Source organism: Salarias fasciatus, chromosome 1 (assembly GCF_902148845.1).
Source record: "Salarias fasciatus chromosome 1, fSalaFa1.1, whole genome shotgun sequence".
Taxonomy (NCBI): domain Eukaryota; kingdom Metazoa; phylum Chordata; class Actinopteri; order Blenniiformes; family Blenniidae; genus Salarias; species Salarias fasciatus.
Window position 1 is genome coordinate 4,654,673 of NC_043745.1, and position 14,636 is coordinate 4,669,308.

At 42.8% G+C, this 14,636-nt stretch overlaps 1 protein-coding gene across 1 annotated transcript in view; it reads right to left on the reverse strand.

Moving 5' to 3' along the window:
- LOC115389974 (neural-cadherin-like) overlaps positions 1-14,636 on the reverse strand; it is a 292,942-nt gene that overhangs the window by 131,718 nt on the left and 146,588 nt on the right. The window contains exon 26 of the mRNA XM_030093594.1: positions 618-895. Within this exon, the coding sequence (XP_029949454.1) occupies positions 618-895 (278 nt within the window). The remainder of the gene's footprint in view (positions 1-617; positions 896-14,636) is intronic.

Here is a 14,636-nt window from a genome sequence, read left to right on the forward strand (position 1 = left end):
TCTTTTCAGTTCATAAGAGATCAGCAGAATAAACTCCTGTAACTGTTTAAATTAACCTTGGAGCATCCTGAAGATTGTTGTTTATCATATGAATCATCATGAAATGATACATCTGACAAGTCAATGTTGGTTCTCAGATGAGAAACGGTTTCAATAACGATCTCAAATTTGAACCTCCACAGGCAGCAACAAGAAAAAGCTAAAGCAGCAACAGAGACAAAGGAAAAGAGAGGAATAACCTCCAGATACAGAACTAAAAAGCATATCCATGCACACCGTTTTGAATATAGCTTAAAGTTATTCGCCATTACTGGTACATTTTTGCTCCAGCAGACAGCATCTAATATTGCAATCGTGTGAATGAATGAACAGTTAAGGCCAAAATTATCTGAATAGTTCATTGTGTTAAAAAAAAGGAGGCTGAATGGGTTTTAAAGACCCTTCACGGAGAAAAATGTATCAAAGATCCCATCATGATTTTAGAATATAGCTACCAGTGGATGTGTCAGTTCAGATTGCAGAAAAAAGTATTCTTTTCGATTTTTCAATTTTCAATTTTTCATACTAATTTTAGCATAATCAGGCTAACCCTAACTGTAGGATCATCTGTAACTGACCTGTATCCGTGCTGCGTGTCCACACACACTCCGCCGTTGAAGCAGGGGTTTCTGGGATATGCGGCACAGGGCTGATGGGTTTGCTCTCTGCCCGGGCAGGAGCACACGGCCGAGGACTCCACCGTCACCGACACCAGGCTCATGGTCCCGCAATCCACCACGGTGGGCGTGTCACGCACGTTGAGGACGCTGGTGCAGCCTCCCGAGCTGGCGCAGTCCGAGCCGGGACACTCGTCCACCCGCACCTGGGACACGCTGACCTGGAGGAAGGACTGCAGCTGTGCGGAGAAAGACAGAGGAAGACACGAGCTCAACACTCCACATGGTGGGGAAAGTGTTTGTTAAGATCAGATATTATATTCAGCAGATTTTAATGATCGTACTTCCAAATGATACCACAGGATCGAATAGTATTACTGATTTTGGGCAAAACATCCAAAACTCATCACTGGGAATGAAGTAGTGGACCTTGAATTTGAACATTCTGATGACATAAAGTTGTTTGTTGTAAGAAAAGATGGAACAGGACTGGTAGGTTCCTTTTTTTCAGTTCTGAAAAACACTGTGATTGCAGTTGAATTTCCACAAGATCAAAAAATGTCAAATGTATTTTTTTAAAAAAGGAACATGACGTAATGATCTGTCAAAAACACAATGTATTCACAACTGAAAAAAAAAAAAAAAAAAAAATAATAGTCTTTTGGAAAATAACAGTTGACAGAGAAGCAAACAAAAGCATCCTGACAAGTGATTACATCCTGCTGCTGTCTTTTTTACAGCTTTAAGAAAATCAGCTGTTTCTGCAATAAAAAAAAAAAAGAATGAAACCACCTCAGGGTCATATCGTACAATACCCCTGAAATGTGTCTCAGAAAATCACTCTCTCAAGCTAAGGAGTGAATGAAGCCTCAGACTGCTGTAAGTCTTGTGTTTGAGGTGTTTAACGCAGTTCAGATGATGCTGGAGTCAAATCACAGACAGTTCGGCAAGAACAGCATGGATTAAAGTGTAGTTCCATGAAGTAGACCAAACAAACGAGAGTCAACCTGTAAACCCAAACGCATAATTTTTGCATTTTTGTTTCTGAAAAGTTTCATGTTTCACACAACAATGTTTTAAAAATGAGGCCAGTGGCTCCGAGCAATTAAAGATTTGTTTTGTCCTGTAAACTTGGCCTGTATGTCACTGTCTGTATACCTTCTCTGTACAACCCCCTGCTCAAATTTACACAAAACTCAACAAAATCTGAGAGCTGAATACTATGTAGTTGGACAAACCAGGAGTGCATATATCTGTATATTGATTTTAATTAGCAATGACTGCTGGAACAGGTTTCTTACCCAGCAGAGTTCTTCATTACCGTACTGTGAAACTTTCTGGTCAATTATTTAAAAAAAATTTAGGTCACAGTTAGAGAGTGAGAGTTAGTCTACGGAGGACGGATAAGAAGTCACGACAGCTGAGAGACAGGAGGACCCAAGTATGTCTGAGTGGAATTAAGTTAATTGGCCCAGTCCATCATTAGAGTGTATTTAACTCTTCCACAGTCCTTTAAATATAGTGAAATGATCTGTTAATACACCTGCATCTAGATGAACTGCTGATATTCCAGTCATGTATTAAATTAAATAGTGTGCTTAAAAAGTAATTTTCATGACTGAACGTAGTGAATGGACCCAGTTTCCAGAGAATGGTGTAGACAAAAATAATAATAATAATAAAAATAATAAAAAAAAAATAATAAAAAAAAGGTACAGAGCAGTTTGGTGATTGGTGCTACAGGTGAGAGGAATCACCAGACTGGTTACCGAGGACAGGTAGGCCAGGATTTCAGATGAGTGCTGGTAACAACGTTAACTTACAACGGGGTCAAGCTTGAACTCCTCCAGAGAGGCGGTGCAGTCAGATAAACACAGAGGCTGAAAATTCACCAAAACTCACCAAAACTCCACAGAAACAGGACAAACCAGGATAACAGACATCTGGAAAACCAGCCTGGACACTGAGTCGATCTTCAGGTCAGTATTGAGTTGAAACTTTACCAATACAATGTACCATGTTATGATGGAGACTTCAGGCACAGAGGGATCAAACAGAGGCCCGTGGGACAAATGAGGCCCACTTAAGGCTCCAACCTGGCCACCAAAAACCACTGAGCACTGATCAAATTGTAAAAATGCCAAAGAAAACATTGATTTTCCCACAAATTCCTGAAGAGCAACAGACTCATCACAACACTGAGACCTGAGCCGAGATATCAGTGATGCTGCCACGAAAACTAGCTAACTAGCATTAGCCTGAAAGCCATGCTGACAGGATGAGTTTGTAATAACAGGCACAATGCAACAGAAGATTTCAGTAAAATTGTATTCTTTAAATTTAAAGGTTGTTGTGAGACTGTTTTAACAATCCAGCCCACTCAAGATGAAATTGGTCTGTAAATGGCTCCTGAATTAAAATGTAGTTTGACACCCCTGTTACAAAGATCAAATCATGTCAAACTGTGTTCTGGACCACAGCACTATGTTCACAGACTCATGGTCTCCACAGCCCCAGATCTCAGTCCAGCGGAGCCAACTTCTCAAATGGTGGAAGACAAGATTCACACCATGCACATGAAGCTAACAAGTCTGGAGCAAATCTGCAATGATGTCACAACTATATCTGAGAAAACCTCTGAGGGAAGTTTTGAGGACCTTATCAAGTCGTTGACCAAAAGAAGATCTGAAGGAAAACAAGGTGGCACTCATTCACAGTCAGTGTATATCATCCATATACACTTGTACATCATCAACATATATCATTGATATACACTTGAACAATTCTATCCTCTATTAATATAAAGTGAAACACCAGAGAGGCCGAAATAATTTACTGATTAGTTCACCCAGTACTTTGATAATGTCTGAGGGTCTGATATCCCTGCCACAACAGCACTCATTTCGCCACTTTCTGCTAGAGCTGCATCTGCAGGAAATGATCTCTTACTAATAAACCCTACACAGTCCTGTAAACATGTGCGTACACACCAGTAAAACAGAAAGACATTGATGCAGAAAGAGGAAACTCAATGAGTACAGCGAGGCGTCGGGGGTCGAAGAAATCTAGCTGTTTTTCCGCACGAGTTCCTGGAAAAGAGGGCTAAATGTTGATGAGGCAGGGATGAAAATTGTGATTGTCAAGGTCGAGTAGTTTGATGAAGCTCTGGAAAGGAAAATAAATGGAAATTGAGTATGTACTGCAAACTCTGGGGTGTGTGTGTGTGTGTGTGTGGTGACAGTGTCACTGGTCAAATAGGTTTCCACTGAGCATGCACCGAGAGATGCATGCACTCTGATACAAATGCATGTAATGTGAAATGTAGTGAAAACAAGCGAGTCACGTTATGCCCAATCTTCTGCACTGACTGGACTTCACTCCGTGTGGCAGGACTGCTCTGACTGTCCCACTCATTCATCCAAACTGGCTGCATCTCCGATACGGATGATGTTTTCTGTTATTTCTGACTGATGCCTCGCACTAATTCAGCTTTCTACTGTGTGCATGCGCCAGTGTCAGCAGGGATAGTTTCCCATTGACAACCAGACTCTTTCATTCATTTGTAACCTGCCTGCATCAGTCACGCATGGCTTTATTGTTGCAGTGGGTGCGTGCAGCCACACAACAAATTAGCTCAAACGCAGAGGAGTGTGGGAGTTTAATGAATAGTGTCTTCTGTTAATCAAGCATATAAAGTATCTATGAACACCATTCCCCCGTACTCCTTATTTGTGTCACTGGACACTGAGACACGGTCGTTTAATCGTTCAGTCAAGTGAAACAGTCCGTCATGCAGAGCAAACACGTTTCCATACAAAGACGTCTCGTTCAATACAGGAAAACACGCCGTGGCTTCGAAACTGAACGGAATTAATCATGCTGTAACCTTGACTCAAGTGTTTACTGCTTAGCCCAACCAAAGACACAAGCATGCAAACACTAGTGTGAAAATAAACACTTGTGGTGCCATTCTCATTTACGAGCTGAGCCAATGACATGTAAGATCAGAGAATAAGACGTAGCTCCATTAAATATGAGTATTTACAGATCCCGCCCTGGTTTGTTCATAGTTGGTGAATAATGAAGGAACATAGCTACTTTTATAGTAACCTGTCAGCAACTGAATACTATCACAGAATAAATTATTCAGTTTACTAAAAGGGAGATTGCTACTTGTATAATATGCATGAAAACATCTGAGGAGCTTCTGTGTTTTTCTGCTCCATTTGCTAGCATGTTAGCATAGCATCAGCTGAAGTCAGTGTTTCCATATTAAGTCAGATTTATTTCAACTCCACTGAACTCACTTTGAAACACTTCAGTCATTTAGAGTAACATTAAATATGTCCGACTGTTTTTAACATTAACATGTTGCTAAAGTACCTGTGGTGCTTTAACAACCTTCGATAACAGTTCACTTTAGAGACAAGGTCATTCTCCGCACAATATCCATCCATTCAGTCACTGCTGGAGGAAGTACCTGCAGCTACTGTTGTGTTACAGCCATCTTGTTGGCTGTCTCTTTAACGGATGTCTGTCTTGCACTAATAGGTCACAGCGGCAATATGTGCAATATCTGGACAGGTCTGATTGAAGGAGATGATTAAGGCCTCAATTACCGTATTTTCGGCACTATAAGGCTCACTGGATTAATAGGCGCACAGTCAATGAATGGCTTTTATTAAAAAAAATCATACATGGGGCGCACCACGTTTTAAGGCGCATAGGATGTATAGAATAGTGTATGAGCGAAATACATATTGGCAGTCTAGGTGGTTACATTCTCGGTTGAAATGTGTGAGTAAAGCGACATATCAGAGCGAGTTTGACTGAGGATCGCTCCTCTTCACGGATATGCAGCTCAGAGCGCAGCCACAACTGGTCGCTTGGTCACCGGGGTTCAGCCAGCTGCCGTCTCCTGAGTGTAGTGCCCCACCGGCAGCTCAGCCGCAGCCGGCCAGCCGCTCCCGGCGTCCCGGCGGGGGGGCTGCCGGGCGGGGGCCGGCCGTTCTCGGAGTCACAGCGTGCAGGCTGCCGCCCGGCGTCCAACCGCTCCCCACGTCGGCCGGCCGTGCAGCCGCGTGCCGTGCTCCGCGGTTGGGAGAGTGGAGGACAACTGTGTGATTATGGTGACTGACAGGTTGGAGGTGGAGAATGAGCCTGAAGCTTCATGTTTGCCGTCCTGTTTGAACTAGCTAGCTTAGCAGCTTAGCAAGCAGGGGTTGTTTGCTCATGTGATCAGGGTGATTACCGTAATACCCGCAAAAAAGGTGCATCGAAATATAAGGCGCTCTATTGGGTTTTGAGAAAATTAGAGGCTTTTACGTGTGCCTAATAGTGTGGAAAATACGGTACACGACATTTGAAGGTTTTCCATTAAGAGCTCTGTAAACACAACAGTGCTCAAGAGTCACTGGAAACGCAACTTTCTGAAAATAGCGCCCAAGATAGAGTCACTGTAATATCAATCCAGCTTGGTGGTCTTTCCATGTGCATATCTGTGCACTCCCATTGTTAAAGTTTATACCGTATTGTTCTATGATCATGTGTATGCGTGGTTTCATTAAAAAAAAAAAAAAAATACAAAAAAAAAACAGCAGTGCCAATTTATGATCTGGCATGTTAACCATATTGTTTTCACATTTCTTCCTTTTATGGAGAAATAACCTGTTTCAAAATGTTGCTGAGTAAACTGAAACTTTTCTGAAATTAAATGGTGAATGGCTTGGTGTAACAGTACACAGAATCACAAAACTGGTCAAGTACAATGGTAAATGAACTACACTTAAATAGCGCCTTTTACCCTGCATTACCAGAGCCCAAAGCACTTTTCGTTGCATTACCACATTCACACACTCGTGGAGGCGGCTGCCAAGCAAGCCATTGCCTCAAACTGTCCACTGGGGGGTTTCACGGTTCAGTGTCTTGCCCAAGGACACTTCAAAATGCAGACAGGGGGATACAGGAATCAAACTAACAACCTTCCAATTTTGAGATGACCACTCTCCCCACTGAACCACAGCCGTCCAGCAACTATATCAGTTTTGAGTTTTTTGTTTTTTTTGTTGTTGTTTTTTTCCCCCCAACTAATCAGTTACTGTTTGAAATAAATTGCGGATCCATTTTTCATTACTAAAAGTGTGTGTTGTACTGTTTTTCCATACCAATTCTAACTGAGCCCATCCACCGTGATGATCATTGAAAAGTTGGAATGAAACAGTGCTAAAGCCACTGAGCTTTAAGAGTCCATGCTAACTGTAGTGACTCCACACAAAGCAGAGCTTTGGTCCAGAGACCCGGTCTTATCTTCCAGTTAGTGTTCAGGAGGTTGAACACCATCTGTAGGTCGACGGTGTTTATTAGAACTGCAAATTCATTGGGTGCAGCACCACAGCTGGACCACTCCGTTTTTGGGTCTTGGAGATTTTTCAGCATCAGCAGGGTTCACACGGTGTAGCAAAAGTTTTCTTCCTGCCAGTTGGCAACAGAGTACCGACTGCAGCGGCAACTGTTTATTGAGGTGCATTGTCTTTCAGGACCGTCCTGCTGTTTCCCTGCTCCTGCCTCCATCCCCTTCCAGCTTTTGATTTAGCTCCTCATCTGTGGACTCTGCTACCAATAAATCCAACTGAGTATCAACCTGAAATGACTTCCTGCTCCGTGATCAGGATCCACAAAGTTGTTCCCCTTTGAACTTCGCTGTTTACTTCCATCTAGAAAAGGTATGACCACAGTGGACTTTGACCACAGCTGAAGAACTAATTTCCACGAATGATGTGAAACAGCTGGCTGTTTCAAATGCAGTTAACACTGTTCGTGGCGGCTACTGTACGAGGATAGGAGGAAAAGTGCTTGAAAAATGGATTTTAATAAGTTTTTCGGATAGAAAGCAACATGGACTTTGAAGAGAATTGCAGTAGAAACATTATAATTGAAGATGATTTGAAATCATGCTTAAGGAAGTCCTGGAACTCTTTAGCATGTAGCATTTAGCACAGCTCAGTGTAAAACTCTCCTGATCCACGAAGCAGTTACACTACTAATCCACATCGTTCTAACTCTGCTGCTCCAAATGTCTAAGTGGCTGGTGTAACATCTTTGTCCCCTTGATATTTTGTCAGAGCATAATTTACAGTCCACTTTACGTTTGTCATTCTCATTGAGATTAATCTCCAAACCACGGACACTGATCATCGTTTCTTGTCTACCTGTTGCTCACGCTACTGGCGGATGACGTTGTTTTGCTAGAACGAGTATGCCGTCCAGTAACGACCCTGATAGCAATATGTTAGCATCCCTAGTTCTTACTCACAAAATAATCTTTCTATAAAGTCCGATCATTGACTAAGTTCATTAGAGCAAATCAAAACCCAACTGACTATGGAGGAAACTGGGGTCCACCGAGGACAGGTCCGTCCATTAAAGAGCAAACACCAAAAGACAATCACACACACTCAAATTTACACCCACTGCCAAGTCAGTGACAGCGTTTAACCTCACATCCTTTTGAACTGTGGGAGGAAGCTAGGGCAGCTACAGTAAACCCAGTCATGGCTTCTTTAGCAGGTTTCATATCAGGCTCGAAATCGGAGATTTTCTTACTTTCTTCTTCAAAAGCTCATTTTCCATCCTTGCACGTCCACGTATGTGTGAGATATTACTCCACTGGTCTCATGCTGTACTGTGACACCTAAAGGAGGGCTAACATTTATGCTGGTAGCTTGTCTTACTTTTTCTCAAGAAGAAGGCCTTGAAAGGAGGAACATATCCTTTTCCCCAATCTCTCTCCTTTCTTTTTTTTTTTTTTTCTTTCTTTATTTCAGACTAACTTTTTAACTTGTCTTCATTCAGCTCTGGCTTGTACAATGCTGTCGTGATCAGATTTTTGAAACCTATCAATGCGTTTCTCTGGAAGGTACAATTCTATGCTTTTGAGGCTCGTAACCTCTAAAGAGTAAATGGTTTCAAACATGTCAGCTCGCTTCAGGATCTTTTCTATCTCATCTCCCAAATGTGGGAGATCAGAGGGACTTGGGGAGGGAGCCATTGAATCTTTTAAAAGCAGAACAGTGTGTGTAGCAAAGGGATAAAGGACCGGAGGGAGGTATTGTTCCATGGGCTATTGTTACAACGCATTGAGACATCTCCGCTCCGAGATCCGCTGGCTCCCCAGGGCCACATCAATATAATGACGAGATGAACCTCGGTATCGAGCACCACACCGACAATCTTTAAAAAGTTTGAAAAACCAATGTGGTGTCATTAAAAGTCAAGTGGAGCATGTTGGATTGAAAACACTGAGGGATAACCTTCATTATTAAGGCAGAGCTGGGAGAAATAAGCAGACATGGAGTATAAAGATTTTTTTTTTCCTTTTAAATCTCCTACTTCTGAGGTATTACTTGTGAATTGAAAACATTAATAATAAGCACTGCTTCATTTTCTTCTGCCTTCCCTCTAACCCCTCCTCTCACTGCCCCCCCACCCCTCCCCTCCCTCTCCACGATCTCATCCGGCTCTCGTTCATCCTCTCCCCTCGCCACGCTTCACATCTCATTCTGATCAATGTCTTCTGTGGAGAACTTGGCTGAATTCAGATGAAACGCTCGGCACTCTCCTCGCAAATCACACCTGAAAGCCTCGGCTCCCTCTTCTCCACCATCCTCCTGCCTGCCTGCGTCTTTCTTTGTCTCTCCTCCTTTGCATCTTGTCTCCAAAAGAACAATAACATACATTTTCTACTTTCCTTTGCACATGTCATATCTCCAACACCCCCCCCCCCAAAAAAAAAAAAAATAAAAATAAATAAATAAATAAATAAAAATACAAAAATAACACAAAACAATGAAACAGACGGGGGCTTGAAGCGGGTGGGTGGAGGGTTCGGGCACTGACTGGGCGATTGACCTGAACTGACCACTGGACTGCAGACATGTTCTGTTTTCCCCCCCTAACAGACACAAACATGCAAATTCAGACTGGCTCATCATTTTCTCTGAGGACACCTCAGCTCTGCCTTCCTCACCTGCTACACTGACCTCAACCCGACAGAAACCTCAGCTTTGGAAAGCAGTTTAAACCTTTTTTCAAAACGTAAACTAGATATTTGAGTTTTTTTCGAGAGCTCACACAGGGTTGCAGTACTGACAAGGCAGGCTGGAGCTCTGTTGGTGCAGTGGCAAATACTGCAACCCTTCAGGTGAACAACACCACACACTTAATGCATTTTGGAGGCAAGACCTTTATATTGAAATCATGCATCAACACCTTTGTTGGAGGAAATTCAAGCCCTGGTTCTAGTAAGGGGTCAGAATGCTAAACAACACACTCTGTCTGTCTGTCCAATCTTTTTCTTTCCTTCTACCCCCTAACCCCCGATGCACACTGGATGCGGTCCGGCTGCGTTCCGGCTGCAGTCCGGCTCCGGTCCGGTATACCACAGCTCTGTGACTCACACCGCCTGCGGTGTCTCTGCAGTCTGCTGGAGAAGGTTGCCAGATCTGTCGTTATCCCCCGTAGACAATATGAAACCCGTTTTACTCAACAGAAAGCAGCCCAAACCGCCATCTCGGTTGAAAATGCACATTAAAACTGTATTTGTATGATAAAAAAACACGTCATAAACACATAATCATTTCATCTACCCGTCCGACGTGTTCAAAAAAGACGCTTGATTTGGCAGAGACCTGCCCAATCTGGCAACACGGAGCTGCTCCGGTCACAGAGCTGTTTTGAGCCATTTTGGTGTCTTTTCACTTTCCTACAGTGACGAAGTACAAAACCGTTCATTCTTCTAATGCCTATAATAACTACATGACGTTGTTTGTTCTGTATTCTACCAGAAGAAGTAAAAAAATAGAATATTAAGGCAAAAACCCGACACAGATTTTATTTTGAAGTCACTTATTTTGGAACACGTATCGCGTTTCCTTCCGGGCACCGGGCTGGGGCATGCGGAAAAATAGGATCCTTGCGGAAAGAGACCGCAGCTGGACCGGAGCCGGACCGGAGCCGGACCAGAGCCGGCGTGCACCACAGCCTTGATTTTAATGACTACGGATTAGCTGCGGTGTCCGGACCGCAGCCATTCGCAGCCGGACCGCATCCAGTGTGCATCGGGGGTAACATCAACCACAGCTGCAGAAAGTCTCCTCTGAATCTGGTCCTGCAGGATTCTTAGCTGTGAAAAATGAAAAGGGATTTTTTTTTTTTTTTTTTCCACCGTCTCCTCTGCTTGCTCATGTGGAATTGCTGAAGCTGAAATGAGTGTGTTGAATTTGGAACAATAGAGATTAAAGTGAATTGACTTGAATGACCCATAATTACCACAGGAAAGTCAGACAAACAAGGTCACACTGACAAACCTGTTCTGTACTCGTACCGTCAGAGGACATCGCTTTGACTTATATCAATTTTATTGAGACGCCTATCTCAGTCTCTGACAGTGACCTGGAGCTCAAGCCTGAGATTTGTATCCCTTTGATTAAGGGCTTAATTTATTCAACCTACATCTGCATAGAATTATCACCTGTCCACATACATGCATGTCCAAAGAGTATTAGCAGTGCTGTTACTATTCCATAGTCATGTAAGCTAACCTTAACCATTCCTTACCCTAAGGTAATTCTAACTGCAGCCCTGAAATCACATTCACTCTTACACTCATGGAAGATTTGTGGGTTTCATGATTTCACTCTATTAGAGTGAATCAAACAAGGTTTTTGACCCCACAACGATGGCTAAACGTGAACACCCACACACATATGTAGGTCTGCTTTTTGTATTCAGGCTTGTGAAACGTGAAATGAGGTCTGACTGAAGCCAGGGGCCAGGGAGCAGCAGCGTGCTCAAATAAACTGTATTTTACCAGCTGTCTTTTCTGCTGTGTTGATACGCCGTTTTATTTCCTCGCACATTTTGCTTTAAAGGGTGAAACATAGTTTAATTTGAAACTTAACTATCTACACCACAATCAATGTAGTATTACAGATCCTCCCCATTTGACAGGGTCCTCCCTTGCTCTCTCTCTCTCCCTCGTACAACATCCAAAGCACCGTGCTTCCGCCATAATCCACACTGTGCATTTCAGTTAGAGTTAAATTAGGTTGGATTTGAAAGGATGTTCCACTCTCGTAGACCATGAAGTGAGTAGAATATTTTTTTCCCTAGTTGGCCCGGAAATAATCATCCAGGACAATGGCCTAAGTCAGGTCTCACTTTCCATGTCCCAAATAGCACCAATAGCTGTGAATGTTTATGCAGAAGTTGAGGATGGTCCGAGGCTCTGGACCACTGGTGCTGACGCCAAGAGAAAAGGGTGGAAAGGTTCTACGGATGGGCTCCACCTGGAATATGAGTGGTGCGTTTGAGGAAAGACGGTATTTCACACCAACAACATCCATGTAGTGAGGAAGGAATGCGAGGCAGTCTGAGTCATGATGTTTTCAAGTGTAAATGAAAAACTTCATTACAAAAGCAAGAAACATCACAACCCATGGAAAACATGATAACTACATCATTTTCAATGTTTCTGCCATTCCCACGTAAACACCAAACTTCTCTGAAACATGTTTTTCTTTTTTTTTTCTCTCAAAACACTGTTGGGTAAACGGGGTCTAGATGAACAATGTTTTACAGCAACTGTCTCCAGATGCTAACATACCTTACAGAATGACAAAGACGAACAAAAGTGCTGATCGAAAAGTTGCATCTCTGTGATTTCCACCACTATACACAAGAAGTCAACCCTGGCCTCTAACTATAAAATACAGCTCACATTTTGAGAAGCAGCTCTTGACACCTTAACAGAAGGCAGTTGGTCTATATAAGCAATAGCAAAAAATGGGAGTCTTTAACCTCAACTCCAACCAGGAATATTGATATAAATACATAATTTCCTTACTGCTGTACATCTTCTTGTTCCCTGATTTTGTATGTAACTTTTTAACTTCATCACTGAGCACTGATTTCTTTCTGTCTTCATAAAACTAAACTGTAAAGACCAAACTCTATCATTTGGTATAAATTCAGCGTGTAACGAGGCTGGGGAGGTGCAGACAAAACCCTGTTTGTTCATGCAATGTCTTAAAATGGACGCGGTTATGGAAGTTAAGATCTGCTCAGTCCCTCCAACCCTGGTGTGATCCTCCGCCGGTGTGCGCCAACAGGCAATGTGAGCACTTTCAGCGCGCAGGTCAAATCCAACGTGGTGGAGTGAAGCTCAAACAGTGGAAAACTTTCTGAGAGCAGCAGCGATGTGATCACACCCCGAGGTGATTTCACACCTGCTGTGTGCCAAGTAGCTGAATTAAACCCTGCATTGTTCACAGGAGATCTGCTTCATTTGGACAGGTGAGAACGTCTCTCTCAAACTCAGTCGGAGAGTTTCCAGCTGCTGCCCGGCTCGCCGAATCCTTCCCACAATGCATCCATACCCGCGGGGGGGGGGGGGGGACTGGGACTGGGACTGGCTTTTTACGCTCCCTTTTGATGAGCTTCAAGGTTTCATGTGCTCCAAAGAACGTAGTTTTTCAAATGTTGTATTTCAAGGGGGAATTGGGGGAACAGCACATTGTACAATCTGGCTTAATGACGCAGTGTCCAATACTGACAAACCTTGAAACTGAAATTCAGCTTCTTTTTGGATATATAGAACAGGCAGACCTTTGATTATATCCATTAGAGTCTAAAATTACAGAAATTCTGCAAGCACATGACAATTTTTCTAAGTGAAGAAGAAATTATACCCAGAAGACAATTAACACCAAACTGATTTTGTTTCTCAAACAAAATAAAACACTATTTTGCATATAATGTGAAAATGATGAAGTGATTACCTGAAAGAAAAAAAACTCTTTCCAGCTTCTTTTTCCCCAAGAGCTGCCAAACAATTATATCAAAAACCACAACTCTCTCGACGTGAGGATATTTGCAGATTACCTTGTAATCACAAACAGTCATATTAAAAAAATAAAGAAAATCTTAGTCATTAAACTGAGCTGACAATCCCTTGATGCAGACTGAAAGCGCTTCAGGCTAAGCTGGAATGATGTGGGAGCCGCTTTCAGTTTCTAACACACACCAAACACTGAACCAAGCAGGACTCTATGAACCAAAACCAGAAGCAGGATCAAGATCGAGCCCTGTCCACAGTCTACCACTAGCTAAACAGAAGTTTTTTTTAATGGATTTTTAGCCCTTTTATTGAACTAACTTAATTAGTCATGTGTTTGATATTTAGAGTTGATACATTTCAGAATCTGCTCTTAAAAACTGGAAATGATCAACATCCTGCTTACATCTCAGTTCTGAAAAACAAATGAGTTTGGCAAAATCTTGAAAAAAATGGTCATTTTTGAAAGGTGAAGAAACAGGACCAGTAGGGCTTTGATAGTTAAACACCACAGAAAATTGTACAACACTGAAGTGGTGCAAGTATTTGAGGGAAATGTTAGTAAGCAGACAGAAACCACTGAAAGAACAGGTAACAGAAAAATGAACTGATTAAAGGAGTAAAGACCACAAATCTTAAGCGTTCTCACAGGTTTCTTGGAAAGTTTTACCACTTGCCTGGTGGTTTCCTGGGCCTGCTGCAGTCTCTCACCGGCCAGTTGTGGCCTCGGGGCCTGACGTTTGAGGCCCCCTCTAGTTCGGCCTTCGTGGCTCGCTGCTGTGTGGGACTCAGACGATCCGGCCGCACACAAAATGCTCTTGACTGATTCGCCACGAGAAAGGCGGTGAATATGAAATGCTGGTTTTCAGTGACTTGACATTACTAACAGTGGGGAAACTCCAGTTTGACCACGTTTATCAGATCCTGACAGCTATCAGTCAAAGCAGTTCTAGATGTTCGAGCATGTGGTTGAGAATGTCAGACACATCACGCACACATGCAGGCCTCCCAGTTTGTCTCCCAGATGCTGCCCGGTTGGGTAGAATTCCATCTTGTTACCTGAGACAAACTTTTGAAATGTTTGACTG